The sequence below is a fragment of the Myxocyprinus asiaticus genome, chromosome 14 (genome assembly GCF_019703515.2).
Source record: "Myxocyprinus asiaticus isolate MX2 ecotype Aquarium Trade chromosome 14, UBuf_Myxa_2, whole genome shotgun sequence".
NCBI lineage: Eukaryota > Metazoa > Chordata > Actinopteri > Cypriniformes > Catostomidae > Myxocyprinus > Myxocyprinus asiaticus.
In genome coordinates this window covers 26544994-26572819 of record NC_059357.1, presented here as the reverse complement: position 1 = coordinate 26572819, position 27826 = coordinate 26544994, and the positions used below count along the sequence as shown (strand labels likewise).

General features: G+C 38.8%; 1 protein-coding gene across 3 annotated transcripts; it reads right to left on the bottom strand.

The window, feature by feature from the left end:
* Window positions 1-26970, bottom strand: LOC127451124 (histone-lysine N-methyltransferase EZH1-like). Of its 3 annotated transcripts, XM_051715563.1 has the most exons (20): window positions 26634-26963; window positions 23571-23717; window positions 22359-22484; window positions 18112-18234; window positions 17510-17627; window positions 17101-17304; window positions 15432-15534; window positions 12576-12739; window positions 12123-12214; window positions 11814-11973; window positions 10378-10559; window positions 8930-9021; window positions 8776-8804; window positions 7737-7862; window positions 3970-4148; window positions 3675-3770; window positions 1895-1976; window positions 1726-1806; window positions 1548-1632; window positions 1-1298 (listed from the first exon to the last, which is right to left on the bottom strand). In XM_051715563.1, exons 2-20 carry the CDS (start codon window positions 23706-23708, stop codon window positions 1238-1240), a joined length of 2241 nt encoding a protein of 746 aa, XP_051571523.1. In that variant the 5' UTR covers window positions 23709-23717; window positions 26634-26963; the 3' UTR covers window positions 1-1237. The 3 variants fall into 3 exon arrangements, 2 of the variants coding, with proteins under 2 accessions (XP_051571523.1, XP_051571524.1); XR_007899063.1 differs by lacking the exons at window positions 1-1298; window positions 1548-1632; window positions 1726-1806 and having other exon boundaries at window positions 1935-1976; window positions 3944-4148; window positions 26634-26969; XM_051715564.1 differs by lacking the exons at window positions 1-1298; window positions 1548-1632; window positions 1726-1806; window positions 1895-1976 and having other exon boundaries at window positions 3687-3739; window positions 3944-4148; window positions 26634-26970.
* Between the last annotated feature and the right edge of the window lie 856 nt (window positions 26971-27826).

Sequence of the window (27826 nt, the reverse complement as noted above, 5' to 3'; positions counted from 1 at the left end):
TTTGGTTTAGCTCTTTATTTACATAAATTGGTACAGATGACAGTGGAACCCACTTGTTAGGCCTATTTTATAAACTCATTCTAAAAAAGCCGGCTAAACAATGTTCTTTAAGTCACTCTTTAGTTCACATTCAGCCTGTCGGTTTACATGGTTACTTGTTTTGTTTATTACTACAGAACATGAACAACATTTTACCTTATACAATTTAAGCAGAAATGAAGTTTAACTGCCTTAGTGCTAGTTTAGCTAGAATGCTCATCTCTGACAACATTAGCCAGCTTTGTGCAATACAACAAGCTGCTTACAGCTGATGAAGGAAAAGATATTTAGAAACAGACAGACAGAAAGACAGATCTAAACACACTTTTCCCGAGTATTTGCCAGCCACACTACATTTAAAACACTTGGCATATGCTATGGCTGACAAAGATAATGAAAAAACCTTAAGAGATGCAGATCAATGCACATTACAGTAACAGGCTAACATCAAATTAAAGCAATTTGAAGGTGAGTACTGAAGATTGCGCTAATAGTTAAGTTTTTTCTAGAGAGAAAATACTGTAGCTTGACTTGACTGACTACTATAAGTGCAAATGTAATATTGAAATATTGCTTGATGTGTTCCACAATGAAATATTCTGACCAAAAACAACAACAACAGTAAGGTGTGATGCCTTCAGTTTGCAGTTACAGTATATATAGAGCATATAGAGGATATAACTATTTACGGTTCAAGCTGTTTACAGAGACTTGTGAATGGAGAGATTTAATTTAAAAACAGAACTGGCATTTTTTTCTTCTTTACATCATCTGTTAGTGGATAGAGGTACATCACTGGAAAATGGTGGAATCTATCTTATCGAGATCCTGTGGTGTTGGCCATTTAGTGCAAATGTGGATTCGTAGATTTGAGGATACAACCTTTTGGTTTCTTCAAGTTGTCACAAACGTCATCCCAAAAACGTAAACAAGAACGCTTGTTCAGACAATTCAAATCAAACCACAGGTCAAATCAGAGGATCAAGGTAGTGACATCCCCCTTGGAATGACATTAAATGACTCTGTGATGTCATACAAATAAGCATGACATTACAAAAACTCTCCCTATGGGCATTCATAAAGCCCAGAAGGCAGAAAACCATGTTTTCTTCCACTCTCAGTGAGGTGCAAAGCATTGTGAGTAGGCAAAATATTTTACCAGATAAAAGATGCGGAGATACTAATAATGAAAGCATGTCTATACTATGTCGATTTCTCTCTCAATACCCACATACTTCAATGCATCTGCTTGACTGTACCTAAGAAGAACAGAAAAATGAAAATAAAACTACAAAAGCATCCATTCCATTAAAATGCATATATGAGACATCATTTTGAGTCACTTTGAACTAGAAATACATTTTGATGCATTTTGTTTTAGGCACTAAAGGAAAATGAAAAGTCTCAGCTTTTCAATGATATAATAATTATCATTATATTATTAAAATTAAAAACTTTGTTTCTGGGTCAAAGTGACTCATAATGATAAAACAACCAAAACAACCTACCTGTAATCAAAAAAGAGCTCCTCTCCACGCTGTATGGCTCGCTTGGCAAAGATTCCGATGCGATGGTCTCCATTAACCATGACGACTGTAACAATAACCAACAATTAAAACTGTCAAATGTGCTTAATTTAAACTCAATGTTTTTTACTGTACTTCAATTTTATGAAATAAAGACTACCTTTTGCATAACAGTTGGGGTTCACAGAGTGGTTGGCAAACCGTATTTTATTCCCTTTTCGAGTGGCATCCACTACAAAGTCTGTTAAAAAATAACATACTTGTGAAAATCAAATTGAGACCTACAAGACATTAAACATTACAACTCCAAAAATTACAAAGGCCAATACCATTGTTCAAGTTGAACAGGAAGCTCGACATGTACTTGTCATAGATCCTGCCCCTCCTGTCTGCCTCATCCTGCGAGATAAGCTACACGCACACACATAACGCAAAAACTCCATCACTAAGGATACAACAGTTGGAAGAATCACAGCTTGTTCACAGTATCTAATGCTCATCATATACAGTGCATCCGGAAAGTATTCACAGCACTTCACTTTTTCCACATATTGTTATGTTACAGCCTTATTCCAAAATGGATTAAATTCATTATTTTCCTCAAAATTCTACAAACAATACCCCATAATGACAACGTGAAAGAAGTTTGTTTGAAAATTTTGCACATTTTTAAAAAATAAAAAAAATTACATGTACATAAGTATTCACAGCCTTTGCCATGACACTCAAAATTGAGCTCAGGTGCATCCTGTTTCCACTGATCATCCTTGAGATGTTTCTACAACTTGATTGGAGTCCACCTGTGGTAAATTCAGTTGATTGGACATGATTAGGAAAGACACACACCTGTTTATATAAGGTCCCACAGTTAACAGTGCATGTCAGAGCACAAACCAAGCCATGAAGTCCAAGGAATTGTCTCTAGACCTCCGAGACAGGATTGTATCGAGGCACAGATCTGGGGAAGGGTACAGAAAAATTTCTGCAGCATTGAAGGTCCCAATGAGCACAGTGACCTCCATCATCCGTAAATGGAAGAAGTCTGGAACCACCAGGACTCTTCCTAGAGCTGGCCGCCTGGCCAAACTGAGCGGTCGGGGGAGAAGGGCCTTAGTCAGGGAGGTGACCAAGAACCAGATGGTCACTCTGACAGAGCTCCAGCATTTCTCTGTGGAGAGAGGAGAACCTTCCAGAAGAACAACCATCTCTGCAGCACTCCACCAATCAGGCCTGTATGGTAGAGTGGCCAGACGGAAGCCACTCCTAAGTAAAAGGCACATGACAGCCCGCCTGGAGTTTGCCAAAAGGCACCTGAAGGACTATCAGACCATGAGAAACAAAGATTGAGCTCTTTGGCCTGAATGGCAAGCGTCATGTCTGGAGGAAACCAGGCACCGCTCATCACCTGGCCAATACCATCCCTACAGTGAAGCATGGTGGTGGCAGCATCATGCTGTGGGGATGTTTTTCAGTGGCTGGAACTGGGAGACTAGTCAGGATCGAGGGAAAGATGAATGCAGCAATGTACAGAGACATCCTTGATGAAAACCTGCTCCAGAGTGCTCTGGACCTCAGACTGGGGCGACGGTTCATCTTCCAACAGGACAACGACCCTAAGCACACAGCCAAGATAACAAAGGAGTGGCTCGGGACAACTCTGTGAATGTCCTTGAGTGGCCCAGCCAGAGCCCAGACTTGAATCCGATTGAACATCTCTGGAGAGATCTGAAAATGGCTGTGCACCGATGCTCCCCATCCAACCTGATGGAGCTTGAGAGGTCCTGCAAAGAAGAATGGAAGAAACTGCCCAAAAATAGGTGTGCCAAGCTTGTAGCATCATACTCAAAAAGACTTGAGGCTGTAATTGGTGCCAAAGGTGCTTCAACAAAGTATTGAGCAAGTATTTTTATTGTTAATACATTTGCAAAGATTTCAAACAAACTTTCACATTGTCATTATGGGGTATTGTTTGTAGAATTGAGGAAAATAATGAATTTAATCCATTTTGGAATAAGGCTGTAACAAAACAAAATGTGGAAAAAGTGAAGCGCTGTGAGTACTTTCCAGATGCACTGGATGTGTGTGTGTGTTGGTGTGATTTCCACACACCTCTCCACAGTACTCCGAGATGAACTCGTTCTTCTGGACTGGCTCTTTGATGAATGTACCCCACCCTGCAACATCAGATGGGGCCAGGAGCAGGTGCTGGTAAACAGGTCAAAGGTTAACATCTTCAACATGCATGTTACACAAGCATACATTTCTAATATTGTTTTTCTCATTTGATTCCAATTGAAACACTATTGTGTTTGATCAGATTCTATGATTTTGGCTCTCCTAAATGATTTTTGTCTGTCATTTGATCGGTCCCCACACACCTTGTTCACTGGATCACTGTTCATACCTTCTTGAGTCCTCTCTGGATGCTGCAGTTCTTGCAGGAGACTTGTTTGCTGTCCCAGTGGTCTGCGGCCCCACAGGTCATGCAGAGGTCAGGATCACATTCACGCACTGCCAGATAACATGGACACTGCTTAGTGTTACACTGAGTCTTACAGCGACAGCCAGGAAACCGATTCTGACCTAGAACCCAAACATAGAGCAGAACTAGGTTAAAGTGAGCTGTGTTGAGTGTGTAATGTTTGAGGTGTCAAAATGCCTAAAATAAAGTATTATAATATGAGTAAAGGTCAAAATGGTGTTTTCAGTGATTGATTGTCTCATCTTGTTGTCTTTGCATTGGTGCCCTCTAGTGGTGTACACATATTACACCTTTACCCTTAAATTAATATTCAATACTCAATATTGAATATTCAGTACAAGTTAAACTCAATTGACAGCATTTGTGGCATAATGTTGATTACCACAAAAAATAATTTCCACTCATCCCTTGTTTTCTTTAAAAAAAACAAATTTGAGGTTACAGTAAGGCAGGGGTTTTCAAACTTCATAATAATATAATTATCCTCTTGCAAGGGACCCCCTTCATAAATCATATACAGGCACATACTGTATATACACTGATCAACATCAATATTAAAACCACTGACAGGTGAAGTGAATAACATTTATTATCTTGTTACAATGGCAGCTGTCAAGGGGTGGGATATATTAGGCAGCAAGTGAACAGTCAGTTCTTGAATTTCATGTGTTGGAAGCAGGAAAAATGGGCAAGCATAAGGATCTGAGCGACTTTAACAAGGGCCAAATTGTGATGGCTAGATGACGGGGTCAGACCATCTCCAAAATGGCAGGTCTTGTGGGGTGTTCCCAGTATGTAGTGGTTAGTACCTACCAAAAGTGGTCCAAGGAAGGACAACCAGTGAAGCGGCGACAGGGTCATGGGCGCTCAAGTCTCATTGATACACAGAAGAGCTACTGTAGCACAAATTGCTATGATATAAAGGTGTCAGAACCCACAGTGCACCGCAGCTTGCTGCGTATGGGGCTGCGTAGTCGCAGACCGGTCAGAGTGCCCATGCTGACCCCTGTCCACTGCCAAAAGCACCTACAATGGGCACGTGAGCATCAGAACTGGACCATGGAGCAATGGAAGAAGGTGGCCTGGTCTGCTGAATCACGTTTTCTTTTAGATCATGTGGACGGCGAGGTGTGTGTGCGTTGTTAACCTGGGGAAGAGATGGCAGCAGAATGCACTATGGGAAGAAGGCAGGCCAGCAGAGGCAGTGTGTTGCTCTGGGCAATGTTCTGCTGGGAAACCTTGGGTCCTGGCATTCATGTGGATGTTACTTTGACACATACCACCTACCTAAAGATTGTTGCAGACCCCTTCATGGCAACGGTATTCCCTGATGGCAGTGGCCTCTTTCAGCAGGATAATGCACCCTGCCACACTTCAGAAATTGTTCAGGAATTTAAGGTGTTGACTTGGCCTCCAAATTCCCCAGATCTCAATCCGATTGAGCATGGGATGTGCTGGACCAACAAGACCAATCCATGGAGGCCCCACCTCATTACTTACAGGACTTAAAGGATCTGCTGCTAACGTCTTGGTGCCAGATACCACAGGACACCTTCAGAGGTCTTGTGGAGTCCATGCTTTGATGTGTCAGAGCTGTTTTGGTGGCATGAGGGGGACCTACATGATATTAGGCAGGTGGATTTAATGTTGTGGCTGATCAGTGTATTTTTGTGTATGAAGACCCATTTATACTGTGTGGGCAAAATAGTAAGTGTGATATTATGAAATAAATAAATAAATAAATAAATAAATAAATTCATGTTGTTTGCAAAATTAAATTATCTTTTATGTTGACATTGTACTGAAGACAACAAAAATTATTATCTTGAAAATATTTACTTAAATACCCATGTATTTTGTATCTTTTTTCCCCCACACTATAGAGTAAGTTTATTCATTTTAGATGAATTACTTGAAGAGAAACATTTTAAATAAAAATGTATTTGTAGTCTTAAGAAAGCAGAATAAAACAATAATGTCAATATTCAGTGAATGTTTACTTTATCCTATTTTTTCTTGAACATTTTCTGCAGACCCTCTTGCACCCCCTTGGGGTATAAATATATATATATATATATATATATACAGGTGCATCTCAATAAATTAGAATGTCGTGGAAAAGTTCATTTATTTCAGTAATTCAACTCAAATTGTGAAACTCGTGTATTAAATAAATTCAATGCACACAGACTGAAGTAGTTTAAGTCTTTGGTTCTTTTAATTGTGATGATTTTGGCTCACATTTAACAAAAACCCACCAATTCACTATCTCAACAAATTAGAATACATCATAAGACCAATAAAAAAAATGTTTTAGTGAATTGTTGGCCTTCTGGAAAGTATGTTCATTTACTGTATATGTACTCAATACTTGGTAGGGGCTCCTTTTGCTTTAATTACTGCCTCAGTTCAGCGTGGCATGGAGGTGATCAGTTTGTGGCACTGCTGAGGTGGTATGGAAGCCCAGGTTTCTTTGACAGTGGCCTTCAGCTCATCTGCATTTTTTGGTCTCTTGTTTCTCATTTTCCTCTTGACAATACCCCATAGATTCTCTATGGGGTTCAGGTCTGGTGAGTTTGCTGGCCAGTCAAGCACACCAACACCATGGTCATTTAACCAACTTTTGGTGCTTTTGGCAGTGTGGGCAGGTGCCAAATCCTGCTGGAAAATGAAATCAGCATCTTTAAAAAGCTGGTCAGCATAAGGAAGCATGAAGTGCTCCAAAATTTCTTGGTAAACGGGTGCAGTGACTTTGGTTTTCAAAAAAAACAATGGACCAACACCAGCAGATGACATTGCACCCCAAATCATCACAGACTGTGGAAACTTAACACTGGACTTCAAGCAACTTGGGCTATGAGCTTCTCCACCCCTCCTCCAGACTCTAGGACCTTGGTTTCCAAATGAAATACAAAACTTGCTCTCATCTGAAAAGAGGACTTTGGACCACTGGGCAACAGTCCAGTTCTTCTCCTTAGCCCAGGTAAGACGCCTCTGACGTTGTCTGTGGTTCAGGAGTGGCTTAACAAGAGGAATACGACAACTGTAGCCAAATTCCTTGACACGTCTGTGTGTGGTGGCTCTTGATGCCTTGACCCCATCTTCAGTCCATTCCTTGTGAAGTTCACCCAAATTCTTGAATCGATTTTGCTTGACAATCCTCATAAGGCTGCGGTTCTCTCGGTTGGTTGTGCATCTTTTTCTTCCACACTTTTTCCTTCCACTCAACTTTCTGTTAACATGCTTGGATACAGCACTCTGTGAACAGCCAGCTTCTTTGGCAATGAATGTTTGTGGCTTACACTCCTTGTGAAGGGTGTCAATGATTGTCTTCTGGACAACTGTCAGATCAGCAGTCTTCCCCATGATTGTGTAGCCTAGTGAACCAAACTGAGAGACCATTTTGAAGGCTCAGGAAACCTTTGCAGGTGTTTTGAGTTGATTAGCTGATTGGCATGTCACCATATTCTAATTTTTTGAGATAGTGAATTGGTGGGTTTTTGTTAAATGTGAGCCAAAATCATCACAATTAAAAGAACCAAAGACTTAAACTACTTCAGTCTGTGTGCATTGAATTTATTTAATACACGAGTTTCACAATTTGAGTTGAATTACTGAAATAAATGAACTTTTCCACGACATTCTAATTTATTGAGATGCACCTGTATGTTCATTTATGTTGAACTTACACTCATGATCGCACAGGCAGAATTTCTCGCAAAAATTTTGGGTCATCACACATGGACAGGAACTGTCACAGGGGTGCTCAGGGTGGTCACAAGGCTGAAAATTGTACACTTGATTGGATGAGTTGTCTATAAAACAAACAGCAAGGAGAGAGCAATAAATTATCTAGGAAAAAACTCAAAGCCTTCTGGAAATTAATTGACAAGTGCAGTTTTCTATCCTAAGTTGACGTATTTAAAAAAAAAAATTTTTTTATAATAATGAAAGAAAAGCCAACAGCCTCTAGTTTACACCATAGCTATGAATCATGGTAAAAGGTCTGCACTTATATAGCACCTTTTTTAAACCTTAGCGGTTCTACAAAGCACTTTACACTGTGTCTCATTCAACCATTCACACACACACCAATGACCGCAGAGCTGCCATGCAAGGTGCTAGCCTGCAATTGGGAGCAACTTGGGGTTCAGTGTCTTGCCCAAGGACACTTCAGCATGTGGAGTCATGTGGGCTGGGAATTGAACCACTAACTCTGTGAGTGGTGGACAACCCACTCAACCACCTGAGCCACAGCCGCCCAATTGTGATTTGCTACTGCGAGTTAGTTTCAGGTGGTATTAGGAGGAGGGGCATTCTCATTCTAGAGAGTATTTGATTGGACAAAAATGTATATATGCAACTGCAACTGCAACTCTTCCTAGAAGAGAAAAACTGCATTATCTGCTAAAGGTTAATTAATTTTGTCATCTTTTATGAATAAACTAGCATACAGATGGCTTCAGAGCTAACCAATATGGACTAAAGACCACACAACTCCCCTTTTGGTTTCATGGGGTCTTTAAAAGAAAAAAGAAAAACAGCTGGCTGTATCTGCTCAACATTTATGCTATCAGTTGTCTGACAAATAATAATACAGAATGAGGGAATGAGAGACAGAACACATTTTTCTCATATTTTGATGGTATCCTTCTGTTTTTTCCATTTCTGAACCTGCCAAGCCACAAAAATCTTTTCTCAACCCGCAGTTGCATTTAAGGTGCTTACCTTTCTTCAACTGTATCTTTGCCCATAATCTATAAAACAAAAAGAAACACGGTTACACTCTAGTGTTCATATTTTGCAGTCTTGTGTAACATCTAGCTTTGTGGTTATTAAAGCATGACTGTGATTGGCAGGTAGCAGTGGGAGAACATCTTGCCTGTGCTTTCGTTTCTTCTTCTGAGGTGAGATCCCACCATCCTCCAGCGGAACACGGAGAATTAGTGCCTCTTTCTCGGCAAACTCATATACCTGACACAAATACACAAACACACACATACTTGAGACATGCATTGCAACATGTTACACTCCCCCCACATACAGCATCAGAATTCCTTGAACACTTAATGGACAATTTTCAGAATTTTGAAACCCAACTGGGGTATAACTGTTCATTACCATATGAGCACGCACACACAATAACACACATATACACACACAAACTCACAGTCAAAACAACATACTTCTAGAAAAAGATTTGGATCATTCCCTAAATGCAAGAAAAACACATGATTTGAGGTAATCACATTTCCAGTTAGTCAAACCACAGTCTTTCTGGGAAAAACATACAAGCACACAGACACACACTTTTAACACACATTTAAACACACAGTTTTTGTTTTCTCTGCTTTTGAAAGCAAAAATATTATAGACCTTCCCAACAGCCCCTATTTAATAGCATTAAATTCACTGTAGATCTGTATTAAAGGAATATTCCAGGTTCAATACAAGTTAAGCTCAATCAACAGCATTTGTGGCATAATATTTTAATTTTACCTCCTTTTCTTAATAAAAGCAAAAAGCGCAGGTAATCACATAACCCAGAGTTCTCTCTCTCTCTCTCGCTCTCTCACACACACACAAATGCACAAACTACCTTGTAACTCCAGCAAGTGTTGAAAAGCATCACAAGGCTATGTTGCTAGTTCTAAAGTGATGCTTTCTAAAGTCAAGTCATTGTTATTTGTATACCGCATTTCACAACACACAGTTTCGAAGCAATGATCAAAGAAAGACGCTGAATCCGTGGCGAAAGAAAGTAGTTCTGCTCACAAGAGTGTTTTAGGGATGAAAACCTGAAAATGTCTTGAGGTGTGGTAACCGTGATAAATGTGGAATAACTGACTCCGACCCATTGAATTATTAAAAAATAATGCACACCCGAGGTGTAATAGCAACTCCGCGAAATACACTCACATGAATTCTTCTAGTAAAATTCTTCTAATAAAACTTGTGTATTATTTATGCTGTAAAGTTTTTTAAATTGTCATTTATTGGGATAACATGGTTTATGGCGTTAAGTCATCATCATAACTTTACACAGAAAAGTTAGTTAGTGATTTTATAACAATAAAAACACGTTAACACACATATTGTTTATGTCTTGTGGCTATACTTTTGAAACAGTGAGTATTTAAACATTTACAGATTGGCTCCAATTCACTTCCATTATAAGTCCCTTTCTGTAACCCACGATTTTTGCTTTTATGAAAGAAACGCAGGTACAAGTCAAAATTAATTTTTTTTGGTTATCAACATTATGCTTCAAATGCTGCTGATTGAGCTTAACTTGTACTTGACTTCTATTGTCATTGTATATGTGTGTACCTCTCTGCATGTCTTGGTGCCAATGAGTCGTGCAATAGAGCAGAAATTGTTGTAATATGTGCCATGCAGGACTCTGAACAGAGACTCCTCTGCTCCGCTCCACTGTTGAGGTGACTCAGACTCCTCTGCTCCTTCCTCTCCTGGTCTCAGTTTAGTGGGGCTGGGACACCTAGAGTTACCCTCTAATACACATACACACACACACACACACACGGGCACACACACACACACACGGATAAATGATAGCTTTAAATCAAATATGTAAATCTACTAGTGTGTCATATGCCTCTTTACAGAACTAGAATGTGTTTTGAGTGCGGTCAGAGATTATTTAGCAGAGAAGGGCCACTTCTATTAAAAAGAATGGGAGAAACTGGAATGCTCAACCATGGAGCTCTGAGCGCCCAACGGTCTACGGATGTAGAAAGTAAGTCCTGCCTTACAGTTAAAAGAGCCAATCCTTTTAGATACATACATCACCTGCCAATCAACTCATCAACATGTTAGCGCATTAGCTATACAAGCAGAGAAAATGTTTTTTTACCATAATATGAGGTAAAGAATCACAATTTATGATTCCAGTATTGTCAGATTTTATTGCAGATTTGAAATATGTTCTTTGATCGTACTCTTGACCAACCACTTTTGAAATGTTGGTCTTTCTCCATTCAAGTAGATAGGAGCTGCATTGGCATCACTGGAAATAGCCTCCCGAGAGTGTTCCAAAGATGGCCAACAGTGGACTGACTTTCTAGAAAGACTTTGGTGTGGTCTAAGTAGTTGCAAGGGCATTGCTAGTTGGTTGTTAGGGTATTCTGGGTGGTTGCTTACTGGCCCATGTCAAAATAGCCCAGAGACCATTTTTCACAGAGACAAAAGTCTCTAGATATGGCTCCAGTCACTCCTTCAGTGTAAGTCTATGTGATTTTTCACCCGTTTTATTATCCACAAGGCTAATATTGTAATTCCGATCAATTAGAAAAATAATAGCAAACCTCTCCTTAAAAAGCTGCTTGATTTAATGCCATTTGCAAAAACAGCACCTTATATTAGGGGTTTGTTCAAATCCCTAACCCTAGCTATGAGCAATAATCATACAGATGCTTTAGCAAGCACTATTAATAACGTTCTTGTGTTTCTGTGTGCAGTTTTCAGTGATGTCTCTTTGATGCAATACAAACAAATGTTATGTGTTTGTTATGTGTCTGTTATGTACTTTGATCACTTTGCACACACCTCCATGGCACAAGAGCTATTTTATTTTTTTGCAAAGCTAATAGTAAAGTTTGCCTTTGTGTTTAATCTCTATTCTGTTGGCCTGGATAAACTGGTATTGACACAGTATCTGCTGTACATTAAGGTGTTGTTTAGATATAGGTGTGGTGTTTGCATTTGCTGTATGTTTGTGTTTATGCATGTACAGTTTGTGTGTGTACCTGAGGAGCTGGTTGTCTCATGGTCACTGTCTCCTTTTCCCTCTTCGCCTGAGCCTGAGGGGGTGGGGCCACATGAACTTGAGGGGCGGGGCTGTCGCCGTCGCCGACGAGGCCTTTGAGACCTAAGCATGTTCTTATCAGCAAACTCTTTTGCTCCTTTCTGTGTGAGAGAGAGAGAGAGAAAGAGAGAGAGAGAGAGAGAGACAAGTGATTTGTACAAAATTGTAAGAAGAAGAACAAAACCAATCAGAAGTCAGAAATAAAATTAAATAACAACTGGCATATAAACACACAGGCAGAAAGTTGTACCTGCAAAAGAAAGCAATCGAGTCCACAGGGTTCTGTCTCCATTCTGATCTCTTTATTCTTCCTCTTGTACACGTTGGGAGATGCATGGAATGCTGAACACAGAAGACATGAACTTTTCATTTACAAAACTTTTCATTTTAGATGCTGACATACTGTATCTATTTCCCTAAATTATTTACATTTATGTTTGATATACAGTACATGAGATAAAGTCAAATATTGAGATGCACAAATATTCAACAATATATTCAAGAACATGAACTGAATAGATTAGACATGCATTGAATAGATTGCAACATTACTCTGCCAACAGTGGAGGATGAGTCACATGCCTTCGTTTTATTATTAAGGTTTGTTCATATGACTACATATGAGCAATAATAATAATGATGCTACCCTTAGCTAACTATCTAAAACACAAAAACAAAAAGAGGAAAATGTGTCATATCATACGGTGCAGGAAGCAGTCGTATTTGAAGCAACGACGACAGAAGAGTGTGTGAAAGGAGTGTAGACTTTGCTCTCTCTGAACAGATTTGGCAAAGGGACCGTCCATATTAGGCGTACAGAGTGGAGGCAACTTCACAGGACTTGATGGCTCCAGGAGATCTTTATACCTGCGAGAGAGATAGAGAAATGCCATCACCATAATTTGTTATACCTATAGAGCACACTACACTGAAACTGAGAGTGAGATACTATGTGGATGTACCCTGAAAAATAAAAAATGTTAATCTAAAAAATTTGCTTCATGAGGTAGCATCTAATTTAGCTGGTTTGATGCAAGTAAAAAATATTATTTAACATTACTGAACCATTGTGAATGCATTAGGTTACACCAACAAAACACATTTTAAGGGTTAGATCAGGTAGAAACAGCTTCTTAAGGGAACAATTGGAGAATATGGGCATAAATAGAAGGTTTAATTCCAATCTTGGATGCTGACTGACCAATACAGCGCTCCAGCCGTGCTATAATCCACAAAGTTTCCTAGTTCATATAGTCCTTTAAGGTAAACAGATTTGGTGTGCTGTCCATAACAGAGGGGTTCTAGCACAGGACTGGGCTTGAGCTCTGAGTTCCCCCTGGACTATCCGACTAAAGCAAGAAATAGAAAGACAGTTTTGAAATAGTAATTGGTATAGGCGTTTTGAACCATAAAGTTGTAGATAGGGAGGTGGAGGGATGCCGTAAGAATCGCACTAGTGTGAGCGTAGCAGCCGCTTATATATCCTTGGGATATCCGACATCCTTGGGACAAGCGACATCTGAACTTACGTTTAGAACTTCATTATAGTAACAGCTATGACACTCCTGTTTACCATATCACCCATAGATGATCATTATTTTCTGCTTAGCAACATTTCTTTATGTCAGGAATTATACCTTTTAATGAAAGGATGACAATGAATTTACTTTATAAAATATATATGTATTTTTTTTCTCCCCTTTTCTCTCCAATTTGGAATGCCCAATTCCCAAAGCGCTCTAAGTCCTCGTGGTGGCGTAGTGACTCGCTTCAATCCAGGTTGCAGAGGATGAATCTCAGTTGCCTCCACGTCTGAGACCGTCAATCCACGAATCTTATCAAGTGGCTTGTTGAGCGCGTTAACGCGGAGACATAGGCCCACGCTATTCTCCGTGGCATCCACGCACAACTCACCACACACCCCACTGAGAGCAAGAACCACTTTATAGCGACCACGAGGAGGTTACCCCATGTGACTCTGCCTTCCCTAGCAACCGGGCCAATTTGGTTGCTTAGGAGACCTGGCTGGAGTCACTCAGCAAGCCCTGGATTCGAACTCGCGACTCCAGGGGTGGTAGTCAGTGTTTTTACTCGCTGAGGCCCCCCCCATTTATAAAATAAAATTTTAATGAAAAACTGTGTCCTTAATATCTGTATTATGTTGTGACCATTTTATAAAAGCAATAAGGCATTCAGGTCATACTTTACAGTGAATACAGTCACTGCTATAGGGGATGCAGGCACTCCATTGCATGTTAAGCCAAACAACGTCCTTTAGCCATGACTATATTCACAATATAGCACAGTCTCTTGTACCTTGTTGCTTAGGTAGGGTTTGAGAATGAATATGTCTTGTACCTCTTTAGTTATAATGTCAAAAAAAATATAGATGCAAAATATTGATACTTGAAGGTGTTTTATCTGTTTTACACACATAAGAGAACATTAAATACAAGTTAACATGCTTCATAAATCTCATCAACATATTTTCCCAGCCAGCGGAAAGAAATGACATGAGCACAGCTGGTGGAATGCAGAAGAATGGCATGAAATGGTAAACAGTTGGATGATAATGCAGACTGTGAAGGCTTTTTGTTTCCACTGCTGCTGCTGTTGCCGCACGCCAGCTGACAGTAGAGCTACAGAAGCGTGACATATTCTTTCCAAGTCAAATGGAAGAATGTGCGCACATGTTATTTTTGCCTTTATGGTTGCATCATTTTTGTGGATAAAGGTTTGGGTTTTGGCAAACAGCTTGTACAGTGTCCTCATAGAGCACTGTTTAATTATAATACAAATGAGTTCAACTAAATTGAAATGAATTGGATTTAATTAAACTGAACTGAATTAAAAATTAGCTGAACTGAATTAAATCAATTTGTAATTATAAGACTTGAGAATACCATCAGGTCACGTACATTGGCCCGAAAAAGTTTTTGGATACTAAAGCTACACTTGTCATTGTATTATTTAATAAAATATCAAACCAAATGGCATTTATTTTAAAGAAACATAGCGCATATACTTACGAGCAAAAATAAAAATAAAATAAAATAAAAAATAGATATATTGTTAAAAATGATGACAAAAAGTATTGGGACACTTTCGGGTTGTTGAACTTTGTGGAACATGTCCAAAGTTGATGTGATGAACTACACCTGTGGATACTCTGCTAGCAAAGTGAGCGGAACTTGAGGGGAATTGACTTCCACTAAATACATCCACTAAAAATAACCTTGACACCAACTGATTGAAAGATATTACATAGATGGCAAAGAAAAGCATCATTTGTTTGTAGATGTTTTGATATTCTGTTATTAAATGCAATGAAATTCAGAGATTTTTTAAGTGTGCCACTGCATATTGATATCTATTGCTCTTTAAATCTGTTTAACTACTAAAGAGACCCGATGTTGTCGGACTGGCCCAGTGTTTAGTGCACATGCTCCGTGATTTCCTCTCTCTACTGTCCTCTCTCGAATGTCTTTAACAATACAAGGTGTCAAAAAGCTAAAAAAATAAAATCATAAAAGATCAGATTTTCAACAGTAGGCCCTACTTGTCTTTCAGCTGCTCCATGGTGCCTTTGTATGGAAACATGGACGCTACAGCTGTGAAGATCTTGTCATGAGGAATCTTCTTATTGGTGGAGAGCTCTCTTCCTAATGATGGAAAAACAAGGGAGAGAATGTCGTAAAAATGGAATTGTCCTGAATTTCACGTTTAAAGCAAGGAGTGGTGCTTATGTGTGTGAGTGTTTTCTCTGTTGCGGTGAAGTTGGGGTCAGGGTGTTCTGTAACTGGATACTGGCCTAAAACAAACTGAATGAACAAACAGAGGAGACACTCAGAGCAAACAATTGTAAACAGACACACACTGTGACTGACCAGCACATGTGAGCTCTGATCTACTTGTTGTTTCAACTCTAGTGTCCCTGGTCATATGGTGCTTTACTTCTGATTGTCTCTTAAAATTCAAATGATAAAACAGATATTATTACCAGTTATATTCTATAATAAGCCACTCGAGATTGTGCGTTACAATGAATTTACCACAAATAAGGGGTGTTCTGAAATGTAGTAAAATCATGGTAATGCACTGCCTCTACTGGATTATTGCTTTATTTTATGGCATCCTTTAGGCATCCCGTATTAAGCGTACAGTCATTACAATTACTACAGTTATTTTCATGATTTATAATTATAATTAATGCAATTGTGAGTGTGATCCAACTCTTCTCTTAAAGGAACAGTTCTCCCAAAAATGAGAATTCTGTCATAATTTACTCACTCTACTTCACCAAACTTTATCTTTGGTATGTAGCGTTGTATGAAATTTCTTCGCATGAGCTTGCATTTACGGTCTCCTGCGTTTGGATGTGTTTGAATGGGAGTGAATGGAGCAAAGAGTGTAGTGTGACCACCCCTGAACACAATGTTTTAATGAATATTCTGGCCTGTATATTCAACACAATGGCAGTTGTATGTGCGAGTACTGACGCTGACTACCACCCCTGGAGTCGCGGTGAGTTCGAATCATGAGTGACTCCAGCCAGGTCTCCAAAGCAACCAAATTGGCCCAGTTGCTAGGGAGGGTAGAGTCATATGGGTAACCTCCTTGTGGTCGCGATTAGTGGTTCTCGCTCTAAATGGGGAGGGTTGTAAGTTGTGCGTGGATCACGGAGAGTAGCATGAGCCTCCACATGCGGAGTCTCCGCGGTGTCATGCACGACGAGCCACGTGATCAAATGCACAGATTGGCGGTCTCAGAAGCGGAGGCAACTGAGACTTGTCCTCCGCCTCCCGGATTGAGGTGAGTAACCGCGCCACCACGAGGACCTACTAAGTAGTGGGAATTGGGCATGCCAAATTAGGAGAAAAGGGGATAAAAAAATAAAAAAAAGGACCCAAAAGTATCATAAAATAAGTTCATACAGCTCATGTGTCATATTCCAAGTCTTCTGAAGACATATAATAGATTTTGGTGAGAAACAACCCGAATGTAAGTCATATTTCAGTGAAATTCTTGACATCTGTTGCATGTTCATTAATGTATGAGAAAACCTCTTTCACAGAGGCTCACATATTCATGCTTTTAACACCTTTTGTGTTCTGCATAAAAAAGAAGTCATACCAGTTTGGAACAACATGAAGGTAAAATTATGAAATTACATTTTTATTTGGGTAATCTCTCCCTTTAAAGACCATTCAGCATTCCTCAGAACTCACCTTCAGCAGTGCTCCTCCTCTTCCTCTTGAAGAAGCCCACTTTTGATTCCTCTGGTCCCTCTGTTGTACTTTGCTGTGTCCCTTTCTCCTCCTCCTTACTTTCTGCTCCCTCTGTGGGCTCCTCCTCCTCTTCCTCTGGGTCTGAGTACTGGCTTAGAGCCTCCACCAACTCCTTAAAGATCTCATCATTTATGATGCCTCCCTCTGTTGTCAAATTACAAGACACTAAGTTACACCACACCACACCACCTGTCTGAACATTTCCATACATACCACATATTGATATTACAACAAGAACAGCATGTATGTGCACTCAACAAGTGGTTAGGGTTGAGTGGTTGAACAAAAGATGGCAATAGCTAGGAGATATGTATTTGAGTGTTGTGTGTAAGAATGTGTAGACCCTCACCTCTGTCTCCATGCACCCCGTCATAATTATCGATCAGCTCCTCCAGGAAAGCCTCATCCTGTTCCAACACCTCATCTCCCATATAGGGGATATTATGTAGAAATGTCTCATCTTCCACCTCAGAGAGACAGAAGGTGAAAATGAGAGGAAGACAGACAGTATTGGAAGGGGTTGAATTTAAGTGATTCATGTGTTTTAATAAAGACACATTTCTAAATGAGAGGTAAATACATAAAAATGCTGTAAATGTCAGTATATGTGTTTGGGGGCGAGGGTTTTCATATGTCTATATTTGTGCCTGTAAGTGAGTGTAGGCGTTTAAAGATGCACATCCTCCTCTACCTGAGACTGAGAGAATATTACAAAAACACATGCTTTGGGCTGTCATGTGAATGCACCGCTGCAGGGTGACCTACTTTCAAAATGACCAGTGTCATAAAATTATGCTTTTCTTCTCTCTCTCTCTCTTGCTCTCTCTCTCTTTCTCTCTCTCTCTCTGTTTCTCTGTCTATTTGGAGCATACAGTACACAGGCTCCTGGTGGTGATCATGATTGAGTGCTTTTTTGTAAATGTGTGTGTGCTTATTGTGCATAATCCGTACCATAAAGTTCTGCTGCAAAGGGGACCAGGAGTACATGAATGGTATCCCAGCAACAGTTGTCAAGGGACGCATGGCAACTGACTGGTTCGGAAAGGACGGAAAGCCAAACTCTACCATGCACAACTGTGATTGGACAAGAAATGGAAGACAGGAAAACACAGAAGTCATGGTGTCACTCAAAACTATGAGCTTACTGATTTGAATTTAATAATTTCATATTAGTTTATAGTTTTATATTGCATTTGAAATTTCAACAAAGGTTACACAGAGATAACTGCATATAAATAAAAAAAGATTATTTATTAAATAAATAACTTTAATAATATTAATTAATGCAATAATTTCTTATTTATTGTTAACATGTAAAAGACCACCTTTGATATTATTAATTTAAAAAGTAAATATTGTTTATTAATAGGGCTGGGTATTGATACAGATTTCCCGATTTGATTCCGATTCACAAGTTCTCGATTTGATTTGATTCCAAAGTAGATTCTACAGTTGTGCTGAAAAGTTTGCATACCCTGGCAGAAATTGTGAAATTTTGGCATTGATTTTGAAAATATGACTGATCATGCAAAAAAACTGTCTTTTATTTAAGGATAGTGATCATATGAAGCCATTTATTATCACATAGTTGTCTGGCTCCTTTTTAAATCATAATGATAACAGAAATCACCCAAATGGCCCTGATCAAAAGTTTACACACCCTTGAATGTTTGGCCTTGTTACAGACACACAAGGTGACACACAAATGTTTAAATGGCAATTAAAGGTTAATTTCCCATACATGTGGCTTTTTAAATTGCAATTAGTGTCTGTGTATAAATAGTCAATGAGTTTGTTAGCTCTCACGTGGATGCACTGAGCAGGCTAGATACTGAGCCATGGGGAGCAGAAAAGAACTGTCAAAAGACCTGTGTAACAAGGTAATGGAACTTTATAAAGATGGAAATGGATATAAAAAGATATCCAAAGCCTTGAAAATGCCAGTCAGTACTGTTCAATCACTTATTAAGAAGTGGAAAATTCGGGGATCTCTTGATACCAAGCCAAGGTCAGGTAGACCAAGAAAGATTTCAGCCACAACTGCCAGAAGAATTGTTCGGGATACAAAGAAAAACCCACAGGTAACCTCAGGAGAAATACAGGCTGCTTTGGAAAAAGATGGTGTGGTTGTTTCAAGGAGCACAATACGACGATACTTGAACAAAAATGAGCTGCATGGTCGAGTTGCCAGAAAGAAGCCTTTACTTCGCCAATGCCACAAAAAACTCCGGTTACAATATGCCCGACAACACCTTGACACGCCTCACAGCTTCTGGCACACTGTAATTTGGAGTGACGAGACCAAAATAGAGCTTTATGGTCACAACCATAAGCGCTATGTTTGGAGAGGGGTCATCAAGGCCTATAGTGAAAAGAATATCATCCCCACTGTGAAGCATGGTGGTGGCTCACTGATGTTTTGGGGGTGTGTGAGCTCTAAAGGCACAGGGAATCTTGTGAAAATTGATGGCAAGATGAATGCAGCATGTTATTCAGAAAATACTGGCAGACAATTTGCATTCTTCTGCACGAAAGCTGCACATGGGACTCTCTTGGACTTTCCAGCACGACAATGACCCTAAGCACAAGGCCAAGTTGACCCTCCAGTGGTTACAGCAGAAAAAGGTGAAGGTTCTGGAGTGGCCATCACAGTTTCCTGACCTTAATATCATCGAGCCACTCTGGGGAGATCTCAAACGTGCGGTTCATGCAAGACGACCAAAGACTTTGCATGACCTGGAGGAATTTTGCCAAGACGAATGGGCAGCTATACTACCTGCAAGAATTTGGGGCCTCATAGACAACTATTACAAAAGACTGCACGATGTCATTGATGCTAAATGGGGCAATACACAGTATTAAGAACTAAGGGTATGCAGACTTTTGAACAGGGGTCATTTCATTTTTTTCTTTGTTGCCATGTTTTGTTTTATGATTGTGCCATTCTGTTATAACATACAGTTGAATATGAATCCCATAAGAAATAAAAGAAATGTGTTTTGCCTGATCACTCATGTTTTCTTTAAAAATGGTACATATATTACCAATTCTCCAAGGGTATGCAAACTTTTGAGCACAACTGTATATCTATTCATATGTGTATTTCAGTTATAGTGTCCCTTTTGCTTACATATGAAATAAATAATCTTCCAGCTAATGCTGTTAATTATACAGGGGACCTTCTAACTAGGTACATTACACAAATATTAATTTTACTAATTATATTTTATTAGTTTTTCATAATTTTGGTCACATTTTCGCTTTTTTTAAAATGAACAAATCCATGTATTCAATCAATAAATAAGATATTCTATTGCATATTTTATTTTTTTGTTAAATGTTTATTGTTTAATAACATAATTTGTCCTATTTACAAGTATTTACACTGATTTGTTGAACACGTGCTAAAACCGGAACTGTCTCTTTAACAAACCTGAAATTTCTGTAAACAGCATCTTTAAAAGAGCGCATGTTAACGAGACAGGACTTGAACAGTTTTATCTAATCTGTGCCATTCATTCCTAGAATTAAATGTTTATTTTATTTTATTTTTTAAACAACAACTGACTGTATAGAACAGAAAGGCTATTAAAAGATACATTATTCAATGACAAAAGGGTTGCGTGTATCTTGTCTTTGGACACACACACATTACACGGAATAACTTTTACTCTCAACACACAGTGAAAGGATCTTGCTGCTGAATACTCCACCACTATACTACACTGGTGAGTGAAATCGAAACATTTACCTGCCAGTTGCCAAATATATACATTTTTGTCATATAATGTAAAATCTGGTTGCTAATGCGAGTGATTTCCTCTTATTGTAGTAGAGTGTTGTGCATAGAGTAAAAGATCGATCTTGGGATTAAAGAGTCGATATCTATTCAAATAAAGATCGTGATGTATCGGACAATCTATATTTTTATCCACCCCTATTTATTCATTGTTAACATTAACGCAACATTAAACATTAAAGACCAAACCAAAAACTTCCACATCAAACTGGGTACAAAATCTTGCCCACAGATAGAATTATGCAATTACATTTGTGAACAACATCATAATTCAATAAACAAATAATATTTGGTTTGATGTTAAGTTATTGTTTTTTTATTTCAGTGTTGTTGCATACAGGACCCATCCGTGCTGGTATGTTGAGCAGCTCAGTATTCCACAGAGCACATGGCTAAGCTGTGCCCGCAGGCTGCTTTTATTGTGGATATCACAGAAGTTTTAGATTTAAGTGCTGGCTTGGCAATCATACAAACACATTTTTGGCAACAGAGCTATTTTATGAAGAGAAGAAAAATCCCACTTTGCACCATTTCTGCCAGTCTGCTGGTAATATTTGCCCTGTCTGATTTATGAGAGGTTAACTGTGCTGCAGTCAGCCCATTACTAACATCATTATATTGATTTAAACTCTTGTCAGATAGAATATGATAAAGTGGGTAGTGAAGGAAATGGAAGGTGAACTGTGATCTTGAGCTGATGTTTTGTCAGAGTAAATTAGGTTTGGAAAATTGCAAGGCAAAACTGACTATGTATTGATTAATCTCATGATATAGCCAGTGGGACAGTCTTAAGCTGAATTAAAGGTGTATTCAGCAATTCCTGAGAAACACTGTTGATATTCGAACTCAACTGCCAAAACAAACACAACTTTCCCCTTAGTGCTCCTTTGGAAGCTCTGCCCTTGATTTATCATAATCCTTCTTTTTTAGTTTATATTCGCCTGACCTTTTCCTCTTGGTCTGTTTCTCAGTCATTTGTCCTTCTTGGAGTTTAGAAAGTTCGCATCAGCCAGATTTGCCGTCACTCTTCTAATGAATTTCCCTCTCATTTTGCCCCCACCCCCCATCCTGTGCACGCGCAAGAACCACCCCCTGTTGCTGATTGGCTGGAGTAGTGTTGTGTGGATCAGTCCGATCCACTTTGTTTTTGTCCCATTTACAGAGCCAGGGCTGTGTACAAATACTAGATTTTTTTCAGCCCACCCACAGAAGGACAGCTAGCAGACTGTGAAGAAATATTTGCAGAATTTGACAAAAAGTGTATTGAATTAGAATTACTGAGTGCACCTTTAAGGCAGTCAATCCAAAATAAAGCTATCTTGTTCCCTGAGCAGATGCAGCATGACTGACACCTGTTAATGGTGGTCAGAGCCAAACCCCTTGGTTGTGTCATTCTTGCCTTTTTGCTGGGCACAGAGCCACTGGGCTTGGACAGAGGGATGGACTGGATTCGGAGCTTAGACCATTCCTCATTCAGGAGTTCAGTCCTTGCTTCAATCTTACGCCGATTAGAGAGGAACAGAGCCTGTATGAAATCCACACAAACAGTCAGTCTATAATAGTTATGTGGACTTTAAAGAAATACAAACGCCTCAGACAAAATGTATTATAATAGAACAATATAGAAAAAGGAAAGGAAAGTAAATGCAAGTGGAAAGTTAAAGGTGCACACAGTAACATTTTTGTTTATGGTGCCTACAAAACCCAGTGGCGTGGATGGAGATTTAAACGAGAGCAGAAGTTCTCAATTAACAATGTCATAGTAAAAACGTGCTATTCGCAGTCAGCCAATAGTAATTATTCAATTACAGGGGATTATCGAGATAAAAGAAGTAATAAAATAGAGTAATATTCAGCTAGTCATGTGATACATGGCAGCACTTATGAATGTGTGCCTAGCACCATATGTACAATAAATCCTGATAAGAGTCTTTATTTCATGTGTGTATATCATTTTAAACATATTGCTAAAAAAATACTATTAATTTCTTTCTGTTTAAAAGTCTAGTAATATAAAAAATAAAAAAAAAAACAATCACAAAGTGCACATTTAAAGGATAATTCACCCCAAAATATTTCTTTTTTACTTTAAATCTTCACTTTCAATTTCAGAATGTGAAAGTGGAGATTTAGAGTAAAAAATTACTTAAGTATTGATCTGTTTCTCGCCAACACCTATCATATCACTACTGAAGACATGGATTAAACCACTGGAATCGTATGGATTACTTTTATGCTGCTTTTATAAACTTTTTGAAGCTTGAAAGGTCTAGTCACCATTCATTTGCATTGTATGGACCTACAGAGCTGAAATATTATTCTAGAAATCTTTGTTTGTGTTCAGCAGAAGAAAGAAAGTCATACACATCTGGGATGGCATGAGAATGAGTAAATTATTAGAGAATTTTCATTTTTGGATAAACTATACCTTTAAGATTAAAAATAAAAACACATATTTTATATTTTGTGCAGAACAGATCAAAAGAGTTAAATTTGTTTGATGAGAAAAGAGTGGGATATGCATTGAATAAGATCACAAAACAATCACGAAATCAGTATGAAAAAGAGAAAAAGAGAAAGAACAGACTGATGATTAAAAAAGGACTTTTACCTTAACTTCCTCAGCTTTACGAAAGCGTTTCAGCTGTCTTAACCTCATGTACTCAGATTTGACTCTCTTCTTCCATTCCAGCAGACTGCAGAGGGGTTTTGCAGTACGAGACCGGACACCTGACACCTCCTCCATCATCACCCTCACCTGGTAACAGCACATAGGAGTGAAACTTATATATGGAATACTGTATATATACAACACCAATTTCAGAAATGTTGGGACAGTATGAAAAATGCTAATAAAAACAAATAGAAGTGATTTGTAAATTATATTCACCCTTTGCTATATTGAAAGCACTACAACTACACATTATATGATGTTTTTCCTTGTGAATTTAAAAAAAAAATGTATGTGTAGTATTTTGAAATCAGATGATTGCAACAAGCTACAAAAAAGTTGAGACAGGGGCAATTTAAGACTAATAACAATTTGACAAGTTAAAATAACAAGGCAATGTGAAACAGAAGATGTTAAACAGGTGAGACAATCGTGTCAAAGTATATAAAGAGCTTCCAAAAACAGCCTAGTCCTTCAAGAGCAAGGATCATTGGAGACTTGTCCATTTGCCAACAGATGCTTCAGCAAATAATCCAGCACTTTGAGAACAATGTTCCCCAAAGACAAATTGGAAGGATTTTGGGCATTTCACCCTCTACAGTGCACAATATAGTCAAAAGATTCAAGGAATCTGGTCAAATCTCGGTGCGTAAAGGGCAAAACGAAAACCACTTCTGAATGTGTGTGATCTCTGATCCCTCAGACGTCTTAAAAAACATCATTCATCTGTAATGGATATCATGAACACGGGCTTGGGATAACTTTAGTAAACCTTTGTTAGTCAACACCACTCGCCGCTGTATCAACAGATGCACGTTAAGACTTTGCTATGCAAAGCAGAAACCATACATCAACACTGTCCAGAAGCTCTGACAACTTCTCTGGGCTCGGTCTCATTTTAGATGGAAAGCAGAACAGTGGAACTGTGTTTTTTGGTCTGAAGAGTCCACATTTCAAATAGTTTTTGAAAAACACAGCTGCCGTGTTCTCCGGGCCAAAGAAGAAAAGGACCATCCAAGCTGTAATCAGCGTCAGGTCCAAAAGCCAGTGTCTGTATGGGCCAGGGGTATGTCACTGCCCATGGCATGGGTAACTCGCACATCTGTGAGGGAACCATTAATGCAGACAGATATGCAAAAATGTTGGAGCAGCATATAGTGCCATCCAGCACCATCTTTTCCAGGGACGTCCCAGAATTTTCAGCAGGACAACTTCAAACCACATACTGGCCAAATAAGCAGACAGTGCAAGTGCTAGATTGGCCTGCCTGCAGTCCTAAACATCTCCAATTGAGAATGTGTGGCGCATTATGAAGCACACAATACAGCAATAAAGACCCCATACAACTGTGCAGCTGAAGACCTGCATAATGGATGAATGGAGGAAAATTCCACTTTCTAAACTTAACAAACTTGTGTCTTCAGTGCCCAAATGCTTAGAAGTGTTATTAGAAGAAATGGTGATGTTTCACAGTGAAAAGACTCGATGGTCCCAAATGTTTTTGGAGCGTATTGCAATCATCTGATTTGAAATTACTGTACAAAAAAAACCAAAAAAAAAACAAGAAAATTCACAAGGTAAAACATCATTTAATGTGAAGTTGTAGTGCTTTCAATATAGCAAAGGGTGAATATAATTTACAAATCACTAATTTTTGTTTTTATTAGAAATTTTTCATACTGTCCCAACTTTTTCGGAATTGGGGTTTTACAATATAAATGGTTCATATATGAGGACACATTTAGAAGTACAAAACTGAAGTGTGGGACAACTTCACTTGGGTAGTTGGCATGACATTTCAAGCAGAAACAGCAGTGTCCTACAGTGTGATATGCAATACTCCTTCTAAAACTATTTTAACATTATTCTAATTCTTGTATAAATATTAAACATTATAACAATTAACGTGTCTCACTGCACCGGTGACCTGAATACTTAAAATATATACTTTACCATATACATTCATAAACTTTTAACCTAAGATCTTGATGTCCCACATGTCCATGTTATTTGTCAATTACCCACATATACATTACATATTGTACTGGTGGGCAAATTGCAAAGTGAATAATAAATAATTGTGGTATATCCATGTAAAGATCAAAGGCAAAAGATCTCCAGTGCGCGTAAAATCTACATTAACATGATAGATGAAGTATTTTCTTGAAAACATAGCTTCAACTTCATGATAAATGAAAAACATATTCTGTGATGTGATAGGATACAGTAGAAAGAAAATCTTCCAGAAGGGTTCCCGTAAGGTGACTCATTCTTTTTCTGGCGCACACACACACACACACACACACACACGACTCAAACTTTATCATTCACTAGTGTTGACTCCAAATAGGAATGACTGCCCCCTGCAGTTCGAAAAACAGAACTAACATTCCGCATTATCACGCCATTTAAATGTCTCCAATTCATGCAGTACTTCAGATCAGTATATAAAATGTCGAGACGCGCTTTATGGAAATCTACTTCTTTGAACGAAAATGTTGGCTGTCCAGGAGTAAAATAAGGTATTCAAAGCACATAGCAGTGACACTGCTCGGAAAAACACGCGCTCATCTCGCGCACAAACACACACTGGAAGTGGGCGTGTCCCTCTCGCGAGCCCATTTCACTACGGTGCGGATAAGTGCGTAGTAGACTTTTCTCCATTTCATAACCCTCCAATGCAGTTTTCTCGAACTTTCGAAAAACTATTATGAAATATATGTATTATTCTATATGTAAGAAAAGCGTAAGGCTAAAAAAATCGTCTTACAGCAACCGATGGGAACACGGGGCACGAATGAAAGCGTTTATAATGAGGGACGTTAAGAACATAACACGTTGAACATACTTGCACGAGATGCCAGTCACAGACACCTTGAAGCAAACTCTAATCGATACACACCGAGACGATATAAACATGTCTTATGCACTTCTGCATGCACATGCTCGCTCTCGCACATGCTGGATAATAATACGGTTAATCGCTGTCGCAGTTAGAAATACCTTAAGAGTCCTTCTGCTCCTTCCTTTAAATCCTAGAGAATCAGGTTGAGCTTAAAGTACGCAGCAAAGAACTCCGCGTGCTCAAAAACGTCCTGTAGTGAAAAACGATGTCCAGACTACCGAGCCACTGCAGATGTCGGTGCCAGAATGTTTGTGTTGACGAGCGCAGGGGGTGCGAGGATTCCTCGGTTGCCCGTAAGCATGTCGAGATTGTAGTTGTACAGTTAAGAGCTGCGCACTTGGTTGGCACGGTCAAAGTGGAGGGTGACGTCTTTATTGTGAACATACTCCAGCTCTCTCCTGCTGGACCACAGGCTAGTGCACGAGTGTGCTGAGGAAAAAATATATGCAACTAATTATCAGAATCATTAATGGCTTAAATGCAAACATATGCCTGAACTTTCACATTTAATAAACATATAAAATGGCAATAAAACGAAATATAATAACATGTGATATAATAATAATAATAATAATAATATATTTGTAATATAATATTATTAATTATTTTTAATTTGTATTATTAGAATAGTCAAATATTTAATAATATAATATTTATTATTATTATTATTATTATTATTATTATTATTATTATTATTTTAAACCAATAGTAGCATGCTTTATATACAGACTGAGATATGTTTTAAATGTTAAAGTGTAGATAGGTATGCTATGCAGCAATAGCTCTTCTTATTTTTATCAGACCGTTTAGTAGCAGTTGAAATGATGTACTTTAAAGCAAGATACGTAATCATATTTATAGACCTAATTTATACACGTAGAGGTACATCCAGAATAGAAAACATCTGTGCAGAAGGGTTCGACCCAACGCATGTTGTTTTGCACTGCCCCCTGGGGATCCGCAGCGTATAGCATGTGCATGCGCTGTGAATGCGTGAGGTCCGCCCTCCGCGCGACGCAGTTCGTCACGTGACCTAACGGGACGCGCTTTAACGATTACCTACAGCTGTTATTACTACTAGTAGCCTACTACAGATTAAAAATAATAATAATCGTAATTATACTACAACAATTGTATAAAATAATAATAACGAATAAATAATAACGGGTTTCTTTTTTGCTTCCTACAGATGTCGTGATATTTAGATATCCACAAGATGGCGACATATAGCAATTTATAGTTAAACTTATTCTGTAGTATGCCAGAGTATTCATTTAGTCTACGTTAACTC